Source organism: Brachyhypopomus gauderio, chromosome 18 (genome assembly GCF_052324685.1).
Source record: "Brachyhypopomus gauderio isolate BG-103 chromosome 18, BGAUD_0.2, whole genome shotgun sequence".
In the NCBI taxonomy this organism is placed as follows: domain Eukaryota; kingdom Metazoa; phylum Chordata; class Actinopteri; order Gymnotiformes; family Hypopomidae; genus Brachyhypopomus; species Brachyhypopomus gauderio.
The window spans coordinates 15,786,293-15,806,365 of NC_135228.1; the positions used below are offsets into that span (position 1 = coordinate 15,786,293).

The 20,073-nt window shown below is 39.9% G+C and overlaps 2 protein-coding genes and 1 long non-coding RNA gene across 4 annotated transcripts; 2 read left to right on the plus strand and 1 right to left on the minus strand.

The window, feature by feature from the left end:
- The first annotated feature begins 642 nt into the window (after positions 1-642).
- On the plus strand, positions 643-9,456 carry aldh3a2b (aldehyde dehydrogenase 3 family, member A2b). 2 transcript variants are annotated; one of them, XM_076979630.1, is made up of 12 exons: positions 643-790; positions 975-1,028; positions 1,553-1,715; positions 1,981-2,212; positions 3,242-3,327; positions 3,747-3,955; positions 4,106-4,223; positions 4,370-4,511; positions 4,704-4,870; positions 5,583-5,682; positions 5,969-6,207; positions 8,351-9,456. In XM_076979630.1, the coding sequence occupies exons 3-12, from the start codon at positions 1,554-1,556 to the stop codon at positions 8,366-8,368; spliced, it is 1,473 nt and encodes a 490-aa protein (XP_076835745.1). In that variant the 5' UTR covers positions 643-790; positions 975-1,028; position 1,553; the 3' UTR covers positions 8,369-9,456. The 2 variants fall into 2 exon arrangements, with proteins under 2 accessions (XP_076835745.1, XP_076835746.1); XM_076979631.1 differs by lacking the exon at positions 975-1,028 and having other exon boundaries at positions 644-790.
- LOC143481580 (uncharacterized) lies at positions 8,996-11,136 on the minus strand. Its single transcript, XR_013122038.1, has 2 exons — positions 10,832-11,136; positions 8,996-10,653 (listed from the first exon to the last, which is right to left on the minus strand). It is a non-coding gene; the product is annotated as an uncharacterized LOC143481580 (long non-coding RNA).
- Positions 11,137-11,148: 12 nt separating this feature from the next.
- traf4b (tnf receptor-associated factor 4b) lies at positions 11,149-19,503 on the plus strand. The gene is made up of 7 exons (XM_076979632.1): positions 11,149-11,513; positions 13,905-13,956; positions 15,058-15,162; positions 16,391-16,552; positions 16,762-16,923; positions 17,123-17,278; positions 18,079-19,503. Exons 1-7 carry the CDS (start codon positions 11,371-11,373, stop codon positions 18,733-18,735), a joined length of 1,437 nt encoding a protein of 478 aa, XP_076835747.1. The 5' UTR covers positions 11,149-11,370; the 3' UTR covers positions 18,736-19,503.
- The last annotated feature ends 570 nt before the right edge of the window (positions 19,504-20,073 follow it).

The following is a 20,073-nucleotide window of genomic DNA, read 5'->3' on the forward strand; positions in this document are numbered from 1 at the left end:
TCAATGCAAAATTAACCATAAACTTGTATGATCTATTTTCTGTTAGGATAAGATACCAATGGTAAACTATCAAATTTCTGTACATTTATATGACCCTCATTTCCAAAACCACAAAACGCTTAAGAAATTACAAGGAATTTGTATGTTAAAAAACAAACAAACAAAAAACGTAGTAAAGTCCATTTAAAATTGATAAATACTTTCACTCATATTGTAATCAGCAGTCAACGGTATTAATCGTGTATTTATGCTATACTACTTGAGTGACATGTAAAGAGACCAATCAAAATGCTTCTCTCCAACAAAATGGCTTTTCGTGGCTACGTCAGATGAGTATACAACGTTGAGAATCATAAAACACTGGATGAAACTTCCTGTTAACTGTGCCACAATAAATATAAACCAAAACCCTCCAAAAGCAGTAGAATGCGTTTTTGTCGTTGTTATGAACCTTAATAAAGTACCCACTATGCACTCCTTGACGCTTCACGTGATTTCATGTTATCGCCAACAAAGAACGGAAATATTGTTTTTACACTTTTTGCACATTATAAACGTCTATAAGTACAATATAAGTACATATTTCACATTCCACTGTACGTTTAGCACGATAAACAGCTCGCAACATTAGAGAGCCTTAGTCCACTCCCACATTCATATCCTCCCTCCCCACTAACCGTACTGTTAACGGGACAGTGTTTACCATGGTTGGTTGCTAGCATAGAACCATCATCAACCGGAACCGCACAAGTTCGGTGCATCTCTAAGTGCCAGACGGAACGGAATAAGGGTAATGTATCCGTTTTGGGGCTATTTGCAACGATATCTCTTAGAGGACACGTCATATGCAGTGTTTTGCTAATGTCATATATACAAAGTAGCCGAGGAACTGAAAACGTCAGTGCAAATAGTTACAGCACCGTGTCGTCTGGGCTAACAGTACATTACATTTCGCTGTCTAACTCTGTTTTTAGTGCGCTAAACGACGAACACGAAACAGCATAGCTGCATAGCAGACTGCCCTCCAGGTTAGTGGACGGAGATGTAGCTGTATCCGCTGTGACAGGCACTACTAGTTAATTCTAGCTGATGTCACATGACACAGCCTGCTTTTGAAACAGAACTACTTGGCTACTTGGCTACTTCTCCAGAAACATAGAAACAGATTTTTGACTATATGTTGCAACCCTGTGTACTTTTGTTTGCATGATTATTTATTTATTATCCTTGATCTTGATTTGAGTTGGGTTAGTCTACATCAGATATATCATTTCTACATCAGATATATCATTTCTATTTCTATTTTGCAGTATCAGTATAAAGTTTTCTTCATTTGCCAGTCCAAGTACTAAACTTCAATGTACATTCTGCTTCAGTAGATTAAATTCAATGGATTGTGCTTTGACAGGTGTAAAATATTGATTTATGGAACTTCTTTCCTCTGTTCTGCTCAGCTGGCCCTCAGTATCTATGGGCCGTTGAAATGAATGAAATCAGCTCAGATGTGACAGAAGTAGAGCTGCAGTGAAATAAATGGCCTCCTCTTTCACAGCATGTCTCGAGAGCAGAGGGCCGTGGAGCGTGCCAGAAAGGCCTTTTGTACTGGCCGCACCAAACCGATACAGTACCGCATTGACCAGCTCAAAAACCTGCAGCGCTTCATTGTGGAGAGGCAGAAGGATATCGCAGATGCCCTCAAAAAGGACCTCAATAAGGTGCGACACTGTCCAGACCGCCGTTTATATCGGAATCACTCAGAGTGTACCAAATTCAGTTAAATTCTGTTGTCATTTCATACAAGCACAGGTGTGTACAGTACACCGAAATGGCACAACATGGCCATAATGGATCTGTACTTTGCCATGTCATTTGGCTACAGAATAATTCTGAAATGTATAAATTTAGCATGTGCGCTAATATTAGCATTTATATGATATTGGCATTTGCGTTTATATTTGGTGTGGGTTTCTCTCCTGTCAGAGTGAGTTTGGCACCCCTCTTTATGAGACCTTGGGGCTGGAGGGTGAGATCAACCTGGCCATGAGCAAGCTGGCGGAGTGGGCCGCCCCAAGACCGGTCACTAAAAACCTGCTGACCCTTTCGGATGAGGTGTACATCCAACCCGAGCCTTTGGGAGTGGTGCTTATTATCGGCGCCTGGAACTACCCGTGGGCTGTCACCATCCAGCCCCTGATTGGAGCCATCGCAGCAGGTGCATTTAATGCTTGTGTGAGCTGACAGTGTCGGGTGTGAGTTAAAACCAAGCCTTTCATGGGCTGAAAAATACACAACTCTCAATACATTACAATACACAGCAATTCAATACACTAATCAATTCAATATGTGTTTCTGAAAAGTGAGAATGCTGAGATGTGATTTAGTGTCTTTATATGTTGTTTAATATGCTTATTTATCTTAGCTGGCCTACTGCTAATTGATGGTCACCCTTTACCAGCTTTACTGCATGACATCAGTGTATTATACTGTGGTGGAACTGTTGAAGTCTACCACATTTTCACCAAACTTCTTTGATGATTCCTGTGTGTTTAAACTAAAACTGTCCCACAAATTCATCAATGGAATAGAATATATTCTCTTTACTCTACTCTTTAATCATCTAACTATATTTTCCTCTGTTGGGTTTATATATTCTTGGTCATCCAAGCCATAGCCATGCCCACATCTAAATAGGAAGGAATCAGTGTAAAGGAACCTGACCCCACATGGCACTGCACCTTGTCCCAGTCCCAGTGCTGTTTGCTAAGTGAACATAGTACACTTCAGGGTCCCTCCCTATAGCTGTTATCATTGTTAGGTTAGAGGCAGAGTCAGCACCCTGGTAGTCTTTAATCTCTCTGTGCTAAGGTTCACAATGATACTTGTAGAATGTTTTAGGCTTATCTCACTAAATATTTGATCTCAAAATGAAGTTATTAAACAACTAGCTGTTCAGTTATTCACAATAATATCTGTTTCAAACTCAGTGTTACTAAATACTGTATATTACATTGTCATATTGTATATGACATTGTCATAATAACTACAACACTAATAATAATATTACCAATAATAATAATAACTGTATCTGTTCCATAATATATAGACTATCCTCCACAATACCTGTCACATTTGATATTTATAGTTTTATTGCATTTACATTGTAATGTACATATTTGACAATGTCATTGATTACATTCTGTTGCATTCAAACTGTTTGAGTGAATATGTGTTTAACTTTTAGGTAACGCTGCTGTAATTAAACCATCCGAGGTGTGTGTACACACCAGCAAAGTGATGGGGGAGATTCTGCCGTTGTACATTGACAAGGTTGGATATCATTAATCACTGTCATTAGGGTTATGCACTGGAAAAATCTTAATCATTATTCACCATGAAATTGCACTTCTGCCTTACTTTAATCTTTTTGAGGTGTTCTTTACTTGTGGTTATGTAGTGGTTACCAGCTATTTAAATCTTGAGAGTGTTTCATTAGCTGTTGGCTAGCTAATATTGGAACTTCATTGGTGTATTTGTAAGGTTCTTTAGTTACTCTTAACGAGTCATTCAAGAAAGCAGAAGCCCAATGCTACACATGATCATCACATGACCACCACAAGAGTTGTTAGAGCCACCAGTTCCCTTCTACTGTTACCGTTTGTTTGACATGTTCACATGTGTGCAGCTCTGTGTCGGTTGATGTCAAGACACGGAGACATGCTGTCTGATTGTGATGTTGGTTGTTTCAGGAGGTTTACCCAGTCGTCACAGGTGGTGTCCAGGAGACCCAGGAGCTGTTGCGGCAACGTTTTGATTACATCTTCTACACGGGCAACTGCACGGTGGGCAAGGTGATCATGGAGGCAGCTACCAAGCACTTAACACCCGTTACCCTGGAGCTGGGGGGAAAGAGCCCTTGCTACATCGACAAGAACTGTGACATCACTGTTGCCTGCCGGTGAGTCCAGTAAAGGAAGATGAATCAACATCAAGGCGAGATATGTGTTTTAAAACATCAGCAACTGCTTCATTACTATTAGTAAGATCTTTTGGTATGTAACATTAGTTATTTTTTATAATAACTATGTGATGTCTGTGATTATAATAGCCGTATTGCTTGGGGAAAGTACACAAACTGTGGACAAACTTGCATTGCTCCAGACTACATCCTCTGTGAACCCAGCATCCAAGACAGAGTTATTGAAGAGATCAAGAAGAGTGTGAAGGTATGTTTACTGAATATAAAATCCACTATGGCCTCACATCAGAAGGAAAATGTATTGTCGCTTCGCTCGTCATGTCGGCTCTCTGTCAGTTATGAAAGGGAATTTAAAATCATCTGCCTCATTTTGGTGGCTTTCATTTCTCCAAGAAATTCTACACTCAAGATCCCAAAACCTGTTCAGACTACGGACGCATAATCAACGAGCGCCACTTCAGAAGAGTGATGGCGCTGCTGGAAGGCAGCACTGTAGCGATGGGAGGAGAAAATAATGAGTCAGAGTGCTACATTGGTAAATACACTAGGCAGCTATACCAGCCCTTAACCTTTTCTCTACAGCAGCAATGTATCAGCTGACTTAAGCAGACAGCCCAATGATTGTTTTAAAAACATATTTACATTTTGACACTAAACATATTGCTTTTAATTTGTTTAAAATTTTGTCATGAACTTGTCTAAAATGTATATTGTTTAACCCCCACAGCCCCAACAGTCTTAAGGGATGTGAAGCCAGGGGCAAAGGTCATGCAGGAGGAGATCTTTGGGCCGGTGCTACCCATCCTGTGTGTAGGAAGTGTGGATGAAGCCATCGACTTCATCAACCAGAGAGAGAAACCCTTGGCCCTCTACATTTTCAGCTCAGACAACAAGGTGTTTACCTTTAAACGGGAAACTTGAACTGAGCTGAGGGGAATAGTCAGGCTTCTTGATTTTTTGTTAGTGTAACACAACACAAACAGCCAGACCCCCACACATGAAAGTGATCCTTACTGAAGAAAGGGCAATATGTATGTAGTGAAAAACAGGCCAAAACCAGCATAAGACGGTAACAACACCAGGAGGGTTTGTGAAAGGGATTAAACAGGGACAAAAGGCCAGTCAAAATCAGAAGGTAAAATACAAACAGGCAAAGGGGCAAATCCCAAAAAATAAACAGCAGAGTCAAACAGCAACAGCCAAAGCAACAGGACATACAACTCTGTAACTCTGTGTACACAGTGGTAATACCTTATAAGAACCTTCTAACAGGCAGTATATATAGGCTGTGGAGATTGTAAACAGGTGAAAACACTTTATTTATACTTTACTTGGGTTATGAAGCTCTGCAGATCAACTGGACAATATCTGAAGGTTGAACTTCACTTAATTCCACATGGTTTCACAAACTTAACTGCAGTTTTAAGTATGTTGTTTATCTCATCATTTTCAAAACCAGTTAAACAATAAGCTGTAAATGGCTTTAAACAATTGTCTTTACAAATCCCTGACTGTGGCTTTAAAGTACTGTATAAGATCTAGGTCAGCTCTAAGAAAATGTTTGCTTATTGCAAAACTAAAATTCTTTTCTCATGTTCTGTTTTAGCTGATCAAACGTATGATCGCAGAGACCTCTAGTGGAGGAGTGCTAGCCAATGACTGCTTGGTCCATTTCTCAGTCAGCTCTCTTCCTTTTGGTGGTGTCGGTGAGTCATATCACCCTCAAATTGCATTTCACTGCCACCTGTCTCCACTCTATTTAAGCAGATACTCTAAACTCATGTTGCAGTTCAAAAACATTTACTCAAAATACAAAAATATACAGCTTTGATTCGACTTATTACCAGAGTTAACTCAACTGACATTGTTTTCATATTGACATAATTCCCCTATAATGCCAGACCTCTCAGTTTCAACCAGTGTTAAGGAAAACTATGTTTTTAAGGAAAACTATGTTTTTAAGGAAAACTATGTTTGCGGCTCCCCCTGCAGGCAATAGTGGAATGGGCAGCTACCACGGCAAATTCACCTTTGACCAGCTGAGTCACCAGCGTGGCTGCCTCATCAAGCAGCTGAAGATGGAGGGTATGAACCAGATGCGCTACCCGCCACACACGGCCAAGAAGCTCGGCTGGGCGCGCTTCTTCATCCTCAACCAGGTGGAACTGGGCAAACTGGGACGCTGGGCCTTGTTCGCTCTGCTCGCCGTTGTTGCCGCGGTGATGCTGCAGGTAAGAGCCAGGCCTGCTGTCTTCATGGTGATTATGGCACCGCATTGGTTCAAGAGATTCATGATTTTTGACACCGCTACATGTAGAATGCACACGCACAAACAGACTGAAGGGACGCTTTATTAGAGACACTGTATGGAAATTAGTGACCTCAGAGCAAATCATAAAATCAGGTGAGCAGGTTTTCCACAGATCGTTTTCATTGTGAATCCAGTATATAAGTCAGAATGGAAAAATCATTCTGATGAACAGGTGGTTCACTGCCAAGCAAATTGCAGCAGAATACAACACTGATGTTCCATCTAACTAAATGCAAAATTCATTGTTCTGTAGCACAGATGGGCTAGTACAGCAGTTTACCAGTTCAAGCACCATTGCTGTCTAAGGGAAACAGAAAATTAAGTCTTCAGTGGCCAAAAGAGTGCAAAAGTTGGATTAATGAGCAATGGAAAAACATCACCAGATTTTTGTTGCATGTTGATGAGATGGTCAAAATTTAGCACGAGCAGCATGAATCATTGAGACTTCAGGTATGAGTAGTACAGGGAAGAGTAATAGTGCAGGGAATGTTTTCTTGGCACACCTGGGTCCTCTAATACCTGTGGATGGATGTTTGTATAGTCTACCAAAGCATTGTAGCTGATCACATTCATCCTTTCATGGCAGTTGTTTACCCTAAGGCAGAAGAACACTTTCAGCAGGACAAACTGTTACGGTTCTCAAGGCCAAAGGAGGTTCAACACGATACTAGATAGGTGTCTGTAATAAAGTGGCTGTTCAGTATATAATATTATAAATATATTGTGATGTGCGCGAACAAGGCAGCATCCAGTTTTAACCAACAGCACTTCTTTATTGGTAAACAGCTCTCTCCCTTACACAAACAAACAGACCCTCCTTCACTGTAGAGAAGTACTTAATTACACTAACAACCTGCGTCATAGTGCTTTGCATTAACCTCTGCTTATGGCTCTAACAGTCTGGTGGCATTAACTACAGTTAATAACAGCACACAATATAGTGCCAGAAAAACAATATCCATCAATTAAGTTGGTAAACAAGAACTCGCATTGCATTATGGGAGGTGGATGCATACCCCGCCTCTCCTCTTACCTTTCACACACACCGCGATAGAAGAGTCCAAGTGACGGTCGTCACAATATACACACACACACACACACACACACACACACACACACACACACACACACACACACACAATGCATGCAGTTACTCACCAGGGGTGGGTTTCCCGAAACGTTCGTAGCGCTAAGTACTTCGTAACCTCGTATGAAACGTATGAGGTTAAGAAGTACTTAGCGCTAAGAACGTTTCGGGAAACTCACATCAGGACGGCAAGGCTTACCCATGTTTCTTGCTTCAAACACAACTTCAAATACTAACTTGCTGCTTAATATATCCCACCGATTATTTATTACTAAAACTAATAATAATAGTTTTACCTTTATGAGTTAAACTTCAGACTGCAGTTCAGTTGGTGTAACACAGATTAAACTCAATTAATTTTAATTTAAAATGAAAAATTCACTAATGTCATTAATAATTCATTAATAATCATCAATCAATAATCACATTGTCATGTCACAGATATCACAATTATTGGAACTAACCCTTCTCAAATGATAAGTGCCCCTTTTTGAAATTGATTTGAAGCAGGTATAAGGAAGCACTCAGAAAATGTACATAACTGCAAAACTCCACAGTCCATCATCAGATATTTTGGTTAATGAGAAAACAGCAGAATGAAAAAAAAATTAAATCTGCTGTAGGAAAAATTCCAAACACAGGTTGTACTTTACAAAGAAAAACTACATATCTCTAATTAGTATTTTTGTTATAAATGTAGTAATATGCAAAGAAGGCGTAAATTACCCAGAATGCTTAATCTGTTGCATTATAGGTTGTATTTATTGTCCGAATATTGAACCGATAACAGTGAAACAAGTTGTCTACATATATATATATATATATATATATATATATATAGAGAGAGAGAGAGAGAGAGAAAGAATGAGAGTAGTTTACATTTAAATGTAAAACTATATAGCTATTTTCATTTTTTAAATTAAAATAAAATATTATAATTGCTCTGCTCTGATGAACGATGTACTCTTCCTTACAGAAGTATTTTGCTGCATAAGAGAGTCCGTTCATCTTGAAGAAAACCACCACGCAGGATTTTGGTCACTTGACGGTTGATGTCCATGCCTACGTGCAGCTCTTCTTCCCTGATTTAATCTGAATGTTTTAAGGACCTTAAAACCATTTTAAATAATCAGAATCTAATGAAGGATTTCCAGTGAATTCATGGCATCCATATGAAGTTAATTACAATGAATATTTCCTAATGAAATGATTTCCTAATGTGACGTTTAATGATATCAGCACTTTATCATTAATTTGCTTCTGTCCGTTAGCTCTGCATGAAGTACAGTTTTTTTAAATATATTTTACCTTGAAAATGGAACACTTTCATGAAGGAAAAGAAAACATTTCACTATGATTCAGGGCTTTTTACACTTCATAAACATGATTTGCAAATCTAGTATGCATAAGTGAACAGAGAGGTATGTACTTTTTAAGAATTTTATTTTTATCTTTAAAATTGTTCAAAAGACATTTTCTTTTGTGCATAATCAAGGATTTCTGACTAATGTGATGATTGTTGACTAACAATGCTTTAGAAGCTAAAACATTTAAGGTTTCCAATAAGTTTGACTGAACCGATTGAAAGGAGTTTCCAAAACCAAGGTTAAACTACTGAACAGTGTGTGTGTGTGTGTGTGTGTGTGTGTGTGTGTGTGTGTGTGTGTGTGTGTGTGTGTGTGTGTGTGTGTGTGTGTGTGTGTGCGTGCGTGCGTGGGTGTATGGTTCATTTGTTTTTACTCTACTGATTTAGCTTGTCAACTTGGTGAATTCAGTTTGGCATGTGAAAGAAGTGGAATCACTAAACTGTTCAGTGCTGCGGCTTCTAGGGCTTTGACAACGTTTCTGTTTAGAAGTGCTTCACAATGCTGCATAGCAGGGACCTATTAATCACTTCACTTAAAGTACTGTGAGCACTCTGGGATTGTCAATGTATTCAGTGTTCATTTAAAATTTTACATCTCCATTGTTCTTTCTTTTTTTCAACTTTACTATCACAGTTCCATGTACATGATTTTGGACTGAATTTTATGAAGTAGAAGAAAATTTTGTAGCTGTAAAATAAACCCCTTTCTGCAGACAGTTGTGTGTTTTGTGCTTTCACATTAAATTGTGTGGCACTGAGCTTAGGTAGCTTATGTCAAATCGTGTGAAATTTAATTGAATTTTGCTCTCATTGAAGAAATTAATTATGTATGTAACGCTCGCCAGGAACAAATCAGTGGATACGATGCAATCACAGAAGATATTTAAATTTTTAACTAAACACAAAACGTACGGTTACAGAAATAAGGAGACTACATACAATACATCCAAGGTGAGAAAACTGAAACGATGTAGACTAGGGAAAGAGACAAACACAAACTTAAACAAGAAACCACAATAAATAATAACACAAGAAATGAACACAGTAACAGAATGAGCTAACACTGATGAAACAAAAATAATAGCAATTGAACAAACCATGAACACCATGGATACAACTCCTAATTCCATTAATAATGAGACAAACTAGACAAAACACAGGGTATAAATACACTGGAGATCACAATGGAATGACAGCAATAGGTGACAGCAATACCAAGAGGCTGAATTACAAATTGTTAGGAGAGAATATATCAGTAGACAACAAGATCACATGGAAAACCAAAACAAAAGCACATGGATGAAAAAAAACCGGAAACAAGACATGATTGACAGGTGGGGGTGACTAGACGTGACAGTGTATACAGCTTGTGGTAGATTTCAGCACTGTCAATACTATATTGTACTGACTACATGTATTCACTACATATACTCTATTCAAATGATGCAACTCTTCATATGACTTACTTCTACATAGAAATTTCAAGTTATTTTACTGCTAAACAAAAACCACCCCCTCGGACTCCAGAATTATTATTCAGTTTTATGGCATATTATTCATAATTCATATGATTTATTCAAGATCAGCATTCAAAATAATTAAAAAAGTAACGTGTGGAGAATGAGGAATACAGACTTTAAAATGCCAAATTGTCCCTACTGAGTCATTACACTTTAAACATAACAAAGACAACTCAGACTTGCTAGGTCACTTCTGAAACAGGAAGCACAGTACGAAGAATGACTCCTGCAGTGAGCATAGTCCAACATTGCACCATGGGAACTTCCTGCAGTATCCACAAATTAGCTTTGTTGCCACTCTGGTGTTTGCTGTTCTACATTAGTTAATTATTTGGATAAATGTTTTCTCTTCATTGTTTTCCTTTGGTCATAAAGTAAGGTCAAACCATATCCCTGTGAAGAATGAGGAAGTAAAACCAGTTCTGCAAGTTGAAACTCGTTTCGATGAGACCATTCATCAAAGCCCCACACATGTATTTTAAGAGTCTATATCATAATTGTAATTTGATGTGTATTTATGATAAAAAAATATATATCCTTTAGTCAGAATATTTAAATCAGCATTACTCACATGTAGACTGATCACTTTCAAAATTCTTGTTTAATAATAATAATTCCCCAATTCTTGAAAACACACATTTACACACTCTTGCGCGCGCGGCATTCCAAACTGACATAGTTTCTGTAGGTGTAATGGGTGTGAGTGAGTGAATTAACAGATATTACCTACCTACCTATCTGTTAACTGCCCAAAATTAAGATCAAGATTGTCTAATTGTCATGCTTGCTGTGCCGTTGTCATGTTATTGTTATGTTAAGTGAAATGTGTGTTGGATTAATGGATGAAGACGTGGCTCCTCCTCCTGGATTAGAGGGGGACAGTGTACAAAACCCTTTTCTCCAGACACCTTGATTCCGGAAATGTCACGCAGCAACCTCGCGCTACACTTTCTGAGAGAAGATTTAAACGATAAAGAAGACGTTAGCGAGTTATTAATTCACTTAGTGGCTTTTGTGTTTTTCCCGAAGAAAGCTGACAAGGCAGTTTAAACTTTTAAATCTGGACTCTGCTTTTTTTTGGACTATTCAGCCCGAAGCGATAAAAACATTATGCCAGGTTTAGATTACAAGTTTCTGGAGCGACCGAGAAGGCGGTTTCTGTGCCCTTTGTGTCGCAAGCCTATGAGAGAACCCGTCCAGGTGTCCACCTGTGGTCACAGGTTCTGTGATACCTGTCTACAGGAATACCTCAGGTAGGCCTTTTGTTACTTAAAGTTAACACTAACGCTAATCTTGAAGCTAAAACATCCTAACGTTTACTAAAGGCGAGATGTGCATACTCGCACTTAAGATGCGTATGCAAATGAATATGCCTCCTTCCATTTTCTTTAGACATGTTTTTTCATTGTGACACATGCACATCAGTTCCCAAACACAATTTTTAGGCAAAATTAAGAGGATAAATGTTTTAAAAGCCCTTATACGTCCGTGAGATATATAAGTTGATTAGACAAACTAAAAACTGCCCTACAGGCAATGACATTATAGCTTCAGTATTTATCTTGATAACTAGAAGCCTATATTTTATTAAGAATTCAACTTCCACTGCACAAGTCTACCTGCATGTATCAGTTACAAGCAGAAGCTCTTGTGACATTGCAACACTGTGGTGAATTATAGCTAAACAGGTCCAGCAAGACGTCAAGAATTTTAAAGTACAAAACAGACATTTTAGTTCAAATCACAGCTGCCTTCTACTAATCCAACTAGACCAATACAAGTGATTTCTTTTTAGAACTATGGCCATTGTTTATAATTCCTAACTGCAGTTTAAGTGAAGTGAAGGTTTATTTCCTAGTGAGTTGCCCTGTCATTAAATATTGAGTAGCCTACTGTAGCATTATTACAGACCATCACTTGCTACATTAGGTAATTTCTGATGTATTAGAGATTGAGCACTTGGTAATAACACAACATGAGGTTTTGTAGTGATCGATCTTGTCACAGTTTCACAAAAGCATAGCGTATGTGTTTTTTACATAACAACCCTCAGAATTCAAGCTTTACTGTAGATGTTATCTTTGTGATGGTATGCTGCCAGTTTCACTCATGTTATCAGTTGACCACATAAGTCAGTAACTGGTTTTGGGCTTTAGGACCAGGTTATTTGTACAGTGCAGGTTTCTTTGTGAAGCTCCTTCACTTTCAGTGTAAACAGAAGAAATGTAGGTGGACAAAGAATGCCTCTCTTCAAGTAAGCCTCTCTCGTGCAAATAAGAATACGTAGACTCTTAAGTGTCTTTATGAGGTGTCATTTGGAAAGCTTTGTAAGGGTAACATTTTTAATCAGCATCCTCCTGATCCATACCCACAGGCTCCATCCATACCCACCAATGAATGTAATTTACAATGTGTAGCTGCAGCACGTCTAAAACAGCAATATTTCAATGGCATGGCACAGTCCTGTCCTGGGAACAACCTGACACAACCTGACACATCTCACCCTGCCTCATTTTGGTTGGCCTTTTGGTGTTTTTTGTGTACATGGCAAGTTATATGCTGGATGTAATCATTGATGTAACAGTGACTAACAGAGTCATCCTAAAGAAAGTTCTAGATAGCTCAAGTTTTAGAAATGCATGCCCTGGTTTTACAAAATACTCAGGTACTTCCTGGAAACATATGTAATTTCAAGAAATCACACAACTTGCATCATATATTCAGAAGTAACTCTTAAGAAGGGTTTCAAAACACAAGGAATACCCATGAATATGACACTAAAGCGATAGTGGCTCTTCCAGTCAGACGGAGGAGGGCATGTTCAAAAGAAGCCAGACATTTCCAAAGAACAAGGATTTGTTTTAAGGGCAGCATATTTCATGTCTGAAATAGCACTGAAGAGCACTGACTCATGTAAATATCAGCTTTGATGAGTCACATGCAGGTTGAAATTCAATAGTTTTAATCAAAGCCAAAACAGTCCAGGTCCAGTACAAGAAACAGCAGGTGAGATGACAGACAAAAAATGAGCGAGACAACGAGCAAAAATGAGGAGGACGAGCATGAGGTCAGAACCACAACAATGAAGTTCAAAGTAATGGCCTAGAAACGCCATACATAATGCTGAGCGAGACTTTTCAAAAATTAACAGGCATAGGTAGGATTAAATAGACAAACCATTAAGGATAATTGGACAAAGGTGACATTAATAGGTTCAAAATAAGGAATGGACTGGGCGGTTATCAGGAATGTAATCCTCTTGAGGCAGGCTAGAAGACATAGAAGTGACACAAAAGCAAAAACAAGCACCTCTTGCTATGAATAAGAGCCTATTAAAACACAATTTAAAGGCTTAATTAGGCTGACCAGTTATCACATTATAATCAGTTTTGTGAGTTTTGTTATTTGGGGCATATACAGACTTGATCCAATCTGTGTTATGACCCAAACATATGTCCATAGTAGCCAGTGGACGACAATTAGCAAGTCACAGATGTTCACTGACTCACATTCACATAGTAAATCCAAAACAGGCTCAGTGCAAATTTTCTGTGAAACATGTTATGCTTGCCAACATCGTCAATTCTGTCATGGTTGCATGGGTAGTGCCTTCATTCAAAGCCAGTCACTTGTGTCTCCTGCAGTGAGGGAGTGTTCAAGTGCCCAGAAGATCAGCTGCCTCTCGACTATGCCAAAGTAAGTATGCAGGATCAGAGCACCGACATGCACTCCGCTGTCTTACAGAGTTGATATTTTCTAGAGATTGCGTGGTCCACCATTCTAATGTAGAACCACCAAGAGCAGTGGTAGTTCACACCTTCAGGCACGTTCAGGCATGAGACTCTGCAAAACTTTTATCCTCCATTACATAATATCACCCACTTCTTATAGTTCAGAACATTTGCAGCACTGTGTAAACGTCATAGGCAGCACATGAAAATATACTCTATGTCTGTGCAATGTGTTTATTTACATGCAAAGACTCAGTATGACATTGAAATAAAAACTACAATAAAACATTAATGAAAAGAAACACTTATTAAAAAATGAATAAAATCTTTTTCATTAACACATTGAAAAGACATTTCAAGACCTAGAGCAACATAGACTGGGCAAAAAAGACCCCAGCCTCCACATAGCCAAAGCTGTGTGGTTTCACTTGGACTGCGATAACAACAAAAGCAGCTGAAGTCAGAAGACAAAATCAAGAACAATTTGCCATGAGACCATTTAGAACACTAACTGCCTTTATAAATGAACTGTAAAACTATTCAAATGAGCACTAAAAATGTTTATTAATGTCAGGTTTCTTGGATGGCCTAAAATCTTTGCACAATACTATATGTTTTGAATACAAATAATAAAATCTAATAAAATACATTGTTCCCCAAACACTCCCACACTCCTTAGGGACCCAAATGACAATGTCCATATTGGTGGGACTATAAAATACTTTGCTCCAAATGTTCTTAATAACAACATCACTTTTTCGGGGAAATGTCCTGGGATAAATGGCTTTAACTCTTTGTTTATTAAGTATTGTTAACTGTTGTCTAATTGCCTTTGTGGTTGTTACAATAACCATATTGTGCAGTTGCAGTTTTAATTGTTATATTGTACATCTGCATTTGCAGCACACACATTTGCCTGGACGAAAGCCTAGTATACAAAGTATTCCGTTTTCTTGTATAGTATTGTGTATTATTCTCGTATTATTGCGGAGATCTGTAGTGAGATGTTTACTGATTTTATTTTGCAGACTGAAATTATGCATAGATAATTGTTGCTGTCGTTTAGATTTTTCCAGATGTGGAGCTCGAGCAGCAGATTCTGGCTTTACCCATCCGCTGCATTCACAGTGAGGAGGGTTGCCGCTGGGCCGCACAGAACAAACAGCTTCAGGTAAAACACACACACACACTCGTGCTTGTGGGTACACGCACACCTGCATACATGCACACATCCAGACATGCCTATGTAGTCTTCTTGGATAAAAACGTACCTGTGTTTAGGGGACACAGATGAGAAGTGTGTACGCTCACCAGTCATGTTAATAGAAACGCTTATTTATTTGAAACGCTGTGTGTCCGCATATACTGTACAGCTCATATGTTGCTGTGGCCAATCTGTGTTGGCCAAACTCCACCCCTAGACCTCAGATTCAGACTCATCCTCAATCTAGCTGCAAAATTGACGCGTATTATAAACTCACTGCTAGTCGTATACGTTCATACTAGCATGACGTCCACTTAATGTGCCAGTACCTTGTCAACACTCATTTATTGTTGATAATAGCCATCACCCAGTGTCCAGGTGGCAATGTTTCTGTAATCAGAATGTACCTAACAAAGCAACCAGACTGGGCCCAGAATGTACCTAAACAAGTTACCAGTGAGTGTAGGTGCAAGGTAGGTGTTTGAATAAAGTTGAAGGCTTTTAGGCATCAGTAGTAAGCTTGAAGTAATTCAGGCGGTAAAATTTAGGCATCAGTAGTAAGCTTGAAGTAATCAGGCGGTAAAATTTAGGCATCAGTAGTAAGCTTGAAGTAATTCAGGCGGTAAAATTTAGGCATCAGTAGTAAGCTTGAAGTAATTCAGGCGGTAAAATTTAGGCATCAGTAGTAAGCTTGAAGTAATCAGGCGGTAAAATGTTGCAACCCTGGTTCATTACGCAAGGAATTTCACATCTTAACTTCTTGCTTCATATTGAACACCTCACAATGTTTGTAAATAATGTGTCAAAGTGAAACTGTGTGTGTGTGTGTGTGTGTGTGTGTGTGTGTGTGTGTGTGTGTGTGTGTGTGTGTGTGTGTGTGTGTGTGTGTGTGTGTGTGTGTGTGTGTTTGTGTGTGTGTGTGTGTGTGTGTCCTCCTTCTGGGTGCCCAGTGCACCATGACACAAAACCATAATGACAGTCCAACTGAAATAAGAAATTCAGATGTCTACAGATGTCTTAATTATGCTTTCCATGGCACTGTTTTTATTCATTTTCAGGATATTGCCAGAGTAAACATTTGTATTAAAGAGGTGTTTCAGGTGTTTGTCAGGCTATTTCAGATCTCTGAACTACTGGCTACTGGCTACTGTTTGTACTCTAACCCCCATTACCTCTCCCTCCATCTCTTCTTCAGGCCCACCTAGCAGTGTGTGCGTATAACGTGGTGCCATGCCCCAACCGCTGTGCCATGAAGCTGCAGCGGCGTGACCTCCCCGAGCACCTGCAGCACGACTGCACCAAGAGGAAGCTCCGGTGTGACCACTGCACCGAGGAGTTCACCGGGGAGGCGCACGAGGTCAGTCAGCATGCTGCAACCACTCCACCCCATTCATGGCATCAGCACTTTAGATGTTAATGCTGAAGTAGCACAAAGAGATGCACAAAGATTGCTTTATAAAAGTGTGATTTGTGTGAAATGGTTGCAAACCAGTCGCCAAAAATATTTTATTACAACAAGGACGCATGTGGATCATGAAGCTGTCTGTCCCTGTCTGCACCCCACAGAGGCACCAGGATGTGTGTCCAGAGGAGATGCTGTACTGTGAGAATAAGTGCGGGGCCCGTGTGGTGCGCAAACTGCTGTCCCAGCATGCTCAGTCCGAATGTTCCAAACGAAAGCTGAACTGCAAGTTCTGTAGCAAAGAGTTCCTCTGTGACACCATTCAGGTTTGTTCACTGGGATTGATGTTCTCCTGCCCTTTCACATGCCTTACAAGTTGCAGAGATGTAATTAAGCTGTGGTTATCCCAATGCAAAGATGTGACTATTTTATTACACACAAGTTTTTTATTACAAGGATTCTTTTGTTTCATTCTTTTTTTTTGACATTGTATTAAAATCTTTGTCTGTCCCTGGTTTGAAACAGCATCATCAGAACCAGTGCCCACGTTTCCCCGTGCAGTGCCCGAATAAATGTGGCACGCTGGGCATCGCGCGAGAGGATTTAATGGCCCATGTGAAGGAGAGCTGTGGGACTGCCATGGTGCCCTGCCCCTTTAAAGACGCTGGCTGCAAATACAGAGTATGGATTAGGACTTCACTTACCCAACATAACTGTGCTGTTACCCCCATGGGATTTGCTCAGTTGCTTACTGACATCAGTCCAGCCAGAACAGCAGTGCAGCATAGACATGCCGTGACTTTATTAACAAAATTTAATTACTAGGAAAAAAGTATAGGGGTTCAGTTAGAACTTGTAATATTTCTCTTAGCAGTAACAAATTGTGTTAGTGATCTTCCATCTCTACTACATCAATTGTTAGTTTTTCACAACAGGAGCATTTTGGCTGGGGGTTTAGGTGGGAGACCATTTATGGCATTTGGCAGACACCCTTATCCAGAGCGACTTACATTTTTATCTCATTTTTATACAAGTGAGCAATTGAGGGTTAGGGCCTTGCTCAGGGGCACCTCAGTCATGGCCTCAGGTCTGGGAATCGAACCTGCGACCCTCCGGTCACAAGACCAGTTCCCTAACCGCTAGGCCATGACTGCCCTGCTAGACCACTCTCAATGACACATGATGCGTGCAAACTCTACATCTCATACCACACACACCAGTGCAATACGAACTGCCATGCTGGTGTGTTATGTTAATAATGGTCTGCAACACACAAAAAAATCCAGTCAGCTGTGGTCTAGTGGTCAGACACTGAGCAGTGATGAAGAGGGTTGATGGGGGCTGACCAACTGTGCATGGCACCTGATTGTCCTAATAAAGTAGCCAGTGTGTGAAAGTGTTTTCTAATAAAGTAGGTGGTGAGTGTCTTGTCTTCTTTCTTCCTCCCTTCTCATCTCCTTCTACCCACTCTTTCTTGCCAGTCTTCCAAGCCTGCAGTAGCTCGTCACATAGAAGACACCACCCACTCCCACCTCACCTTACTGTGTGGTCTAGTAAACCGGCAAAGGCTCGAGCTGCGGGAGCTGCGGCGTCGTGTGGAGGAACTCTCAGGCAGTGAAGATGGCTCTCTGCTCTGGAAAATCTCAGATTACACCGGTCACCTTCGGGATGCCAGGAGCAGGACCAGTGGCAGCTTGGAGCTCTTTAGTTCCCCCTTCTACTCCCATCGCTATGGCTACCGCCTCCAAGTCTCCGCCTTTCCTAACGGGAACGGTAGTGGTGAGGGAACCCACTTGTCTGTCTACATCAGAGTTCTACCAGGCGAATACGATGGGCTACTGGAATGGCCCTTCCCATACCGTGTCACTTTCTCACTGCTGGACCAGAGCGACCCAGCCCAATCTAAACCCCAGAACATCACAGAGAGCTTCAGCCCAGATCCCACTTGGAAGAACTTCCAGAGGCCACGGCCTGGGGTGTTGGGAAGCATCTGTGGAAGCAGCCCGGATGAGAGTTTGTTGGGGTTTGGCTATCCCAAGTTCATCTCCCATGAGCTGATGAGGAAAAGGAACTACATCAGGGATAATGCCATCTTTATCAAAGCCTCTATAGAAGTGGTCCAGAGAATAATTAATTAAGCTGAACTTGAGGCATATAGGATTTAAAATGGAAAGTCTTTGTGACTTTGAGTATAACCATTTGTACTTGCAAGCCAATATATGGGAAAAAGGTGTCAGAGACTGGTAGAGCTGAGGAAAGTAAATATAAATAGAACAAGGAAAAGGACAGACTGAAAAATATATAGAAAACATTTGTACTACTGAGCCACTTACTCATCAGAGATGGGAGTCTAAGTCCTTTAGAAGATGAGTCTAATAAAAAAAGGTAACACTTTACTGAAGGCTGCTATTTAGACAGCTAACTGACACCTGCACAAGCCTTTCATAGCAACTGCCATAAAAGCTGCTCACATATTCTGGTGATTTTTGGGTGAAATTAGGATTCCTCATAACTGGAGTGACATGACATCATGTCATTTTAATGGCTGAGTTTACAGCTTTTTACAGAGTTTTACAGCAGTGTTTTTTGGTATGTAAATGTGTCAATGCTGATGATGACCACTTGCCAAATGATCCTGTTGGCAAAACTGAACAACAACATCACAGACTTCACAAAGATACTCTGTAGTAGCTTATGTAACATAACATTGTAACAAAAGTGCTGTGTAGCAAATATTTAATACATTCACTTGAGTAGAATTTTGTACAGAGTTTGTACAGCACTTTGGTCAACAACTATTAGAAATAAAATGTATTCACTTAATAGTATCAATAGCATTAGAAATACATCAGCTGTACTTCCATGTTTTTGACGACCCGTTTCATTAAACCACCAGTTGAAAATGACATGAGAATCTTCCGGTAGATCTTCTTCTATGGTGTGCTGTAGCTCACATTTAAGGCTGACGTGTTTGATAATGATGAGGAGGATAATTAGCCTGGATCCTGCTTCTCAATGCTCAGCATCTCCTTTGGACTCCGTCCACGTTCACCACTGGATTTTCATTGTATCTATAATGCCATAACACCACATGTTTGCTTCCTGCTCACTACATATGGTCTCACAATATCTTTGGACCCTGGCAGCCAAGCCGTCTCTGTCTGTAACCCTAATCAGAGTATTAGATGGGAAGGGGACACCCTTGGCATATTCTTTTTTAGGATAAGTCAAATAGCCATATTACGTGTTTTGTGTGGACAGCCCTTTTTAAATGATTCAGCATGCATTTTAGTAAGGGGTACAATTATGAATTTGGCTATTTAAAAAAAATAAAATTCTGAACAGAACCAATCAGGCTCAGATGTCTCACTCCACACAGCAGTCTTGCTCGCGATTGTGTGGCATAGGATATACAGTATCTACATTTCTCAGATAATGTCAGGGAGATTGAGTCCTTTGAGGCAGACACCCCAATT